The following is a 3,453-nucleotide window of genomic DNA, read 5'->3' as shown; positions in this document are numbered from 1 at the left end:
TTTTTTTCTTCTCTCTCTACCTGTCTTCCCGTGGCTGCTCTTGAAAATTCTTCCACACCCTCACTATTGTGATTAACCATAGGTCTAATATATAATACCTATTTGACTATTATATTTATATTATAAAAATACAACATAAATAGATATAAGTATGATATATATTTTATCAATATATAAACACCTTTTTTTTTATAAACAATATAAATATAAGAATATTCGAATTAATTACCTATAACTAAATAACACATTAAATTAATTAAATACCACATTAAATTCTCATATATCTACACAATTAATAAAACCAAAAATAAAATAAAGTAATAATAATAATAATAATAATAATAATAATAATAATAATAATAATAATAATAATAATAATAATAATAAGTAATGACTCAAGAAAATTAGGATCGCTACACTTTTCGAGTTCGACCTCAAGTATGCCACTCGCAAGTTTGTCAAAGAAAGGGTCGTAGTGGAATTTTTGGCCAATCACCCGATTGAAGAAGAAGAAGATGTGGAGTATTCATTCCTAGATAAGGAGGTCATGTAGATGGAAGAAGACACTTGGAAGTTCTACTTTGATAGAGCATTCAAACAATTTGGCTATGGATAGGTTTGTTGCTCATTGCACTAGATGATTCCCATATCCCCTTAGCTTTCAAACTCCGATTTAGGGTATCCAACAACCAAGCAAAGTATGAGGCGTGCATTACTAGATTGGAAGCAACCCTAGAACTAGGGGCAATATGATTGGATATGATCAGGGATTCGAACTTGGTCGTCTCTCAAGCCAATGGAGATTGGAAAGTTAAAGAGGAGAAAATGAAATTCTATCATCAGACCTTGGATATGCTGATCCTGAGGTTCGAAAGACAGACGTTTATACACCTGGTGAGAAAGAACAATCGATTTGCTAATGCGTTGGCAACCTTGGCCTCAATGACAAATATACCAGTTGGGGTTAAGATGCGTCCAATCATGATAGAAAAAATATATACGCCCGCAAATGAAGTGGTAGCTGCAATAGAAGAAGTTCAAGATGAAAATCCTTGGTACTTTGATATTTGGAACTTTTTGGAAAGCAACACATACCCGCAAGGGGCAAATCCCAAGGACAAAAAGGGGATACAGTGTCTGGCCACTTAGTTCATCATCTACGGAGATAAGCTATACAAAACAGGGCATCTGGGAATGCAAAAGTTGTGTGTAGAAGAGAAGAGGCAAAACGTATCATGGAAGCCATCCATGAGGAAGAATGTGGAGCGCACTTGAATGGGACAATGTTGGCTAGGAAAATCTTTAGACAAGGATACTACTGGTTAACCATGGAGAATGATTGTATCAACTTTGTTAGGCGATGCCATAAATGTCAAATTTATGCCAATCGCATGAATATCCTACCCTTAAAACTCTACAATATAACTTCGCCATGGACCTTCTTAGTTTGGGGCATAGATGTCATCAGAGCAATTATACCAAAGGGTTCAAACGAGAATTAATTAATTATTATTTCACCAAGTGGGTAGAAGCACAGTCATATTCGGTGTTGAAAGTATAGCACGTGGCCAAGTTCATCAGAAATAACATCATCTGCAGATATGACGTGCCAAACAAAATCATTTTAGGCAATGGTTCACATTTCAAAGAAGAGATGGCAATTCTACTTGAAAAATACAATGCATCCTTTCACAAGTCTTCAACATATAGGCCACAAGCCAATGGAGCTGTGGAAGCTGCAAACAAGAATATCAAAACCATTCTGCAAAAGATGTTGGAAACATACAAAGATTGGCCAAACAAGTTGTCTTTTGCACTTTGGGGATACAGAACTTCAATTCAATCATTAACAAGAGCAACCCCTTATTCTCTGGTATATGGAATGAAGGTTGTTTTACCAATCAAGATAGTGGTACCCTCATTAAGAGTTATGGTTGAATGTCAAATAACGGAAGCTGATTGGCAACCAAATAGATTAGAAGAGCTTATGCTATTTGACGAGCAGAGATTGAAAGCCTTATACAACATCCAGGGGTATCAACACAGGGTTGCCTGAGCGTTCAATAAGAAAGTCAAATCCAGAAATTGGAAAAAAGAAGATCTAGTACTGAAAGATAATCGAGCTCTAATTCATGACCCTTGGGGCAAGTTCAGACCCTATTGGAGGAGTCCCTATATCATAAAGTCAATCTGGTTAGGAGGAGCAGTCATTCCCATGGATTTGGATGGTTTGAAGTTCTTGCAACCAATCAACATGGACAAGTTAAAAAAGTACTATCCTTGATTGGCTAGCTAGGTCGAAAACTTGAAAGGGCGACCCAGGAAAAAGTTAAACCATAATATATATATATATATATATAATATAAAAAAATGATAAAAAGAAAAAAGAGCTTGCAAGGTCGAAAATCCGGAAGGACGGCTTTGGGAAAAGCTAGAGTGCAAAAAGAGAATGTTAATACTCGAGTGAACCTTAACCATAAACTACGTAAGGCCTAATTCCTATCTTTGGGATATGTAGGCAACTTCATCATGAAGTTTGGCTGTAACCATAAATCACTCGATTGTTTCTGTCCATGTTTGATTGGTTTATCTCCGTCTAATTCAATTATCTTGTTCCTTCTTCATGATGCTCTCAATTGCAAGACAGATCAAGTGGTAATGCCATATATCTTACTTGGGATTCGGAATTTTGTATCTTGAGAACTGATTTCATGTTAGGTAATGATCATTTGCAATAATAGTTTTTGATGAATTTTAATGGTATTGACTTATTTCCTAGAAAATTACTCTATTTTTGCAAAACCCAGACCATTCATTGGATCATAAAAAGGAAATTTTCAGTACTCACGACTTTTATTACATGGTTTCAAAACAGAGAGTGAAACAAGCATGCTAATCTATCTTTCATTTTGATTAAATCCTTTACAAAAACTACAAAGAGCCAAAGCAATGAACTAGGGGCACAATCGAGGCAGGTCTTCTGTTTCTTATTTGCACTCCCAGAGGGCTCTTGTCTCTTCCTTACATTGTTGGAGGCCTTCGCTATTGGGACAGCACTAGATTGTGCCTCTTTCTTAAGCCAGAGCAAGTATTCATCAGACAGGGTATGATTAAAGTTATCAATAGGAGCCAAAAGTTCTCTTACCCTCCAAGCGGGGTGTGTATCGGGAGAGATGTGTCGGGAGAGATGTGTCGCTCAAAATGGAAATGTAGTAAGGTTTTCAACTTCACCAACAGGACAAGTTTGATCATTTAACCTAAATGAGAAGTAAAAGACACAGTGGGTCAAGCTGATTAATTGCACACCCGGCCGAAGGAACATGCTATAAGTCATCTGGGAGAAGTCAAGCCAGGGGCATCGCCAGACAATGTTAGTTGCAGACCTGTGATGCATCCAGTCATAGCACACTTCCTTTAAGGGAAAGTTCACTAGCTGGGAGCAAGTAGAGTAGC

General features: G+C 36.9%; 1 protein-coding gene across 1 annotated transcript; it reads left to right on the top strand.

Moving 5' to 3' along the window:
• Positions 1-1,654: 1,654 nt before the first annotated feature.
• Positions 1,655-2,056, top strand: LOC145793287 (uncharacterized). Its single transcript, XM_082876078.1, has one exon. The coding sequence runs from the start codon at positions 1,655-1,657 to the stop codon at positions 2,054-2,056; it is 402 nt and encodes a 133-aa protein (XP_082732204.1).
• Positions 2,057-3,453: the final 1,397 nt, after the last annotated feature.

The sequence above is a fragment of the Camellia sinensis genome, chromosome 6 (genome assembly GCF_055761805.1).
Source record: "Camellia sinensis isolate YWXY chromosome 6, ASM5576180v1, whole genome shotgun sequence".
NCBI classification, from domain to species: Eukaryota; Viridiplantae; Streptophyta; class Magnoliopsida; order Ericales; family Theaceae; genus Camellia; species Camellia sinensis.
This window is presented reverse-complemented; position numbering and strand designations above follow the sequence as displayed.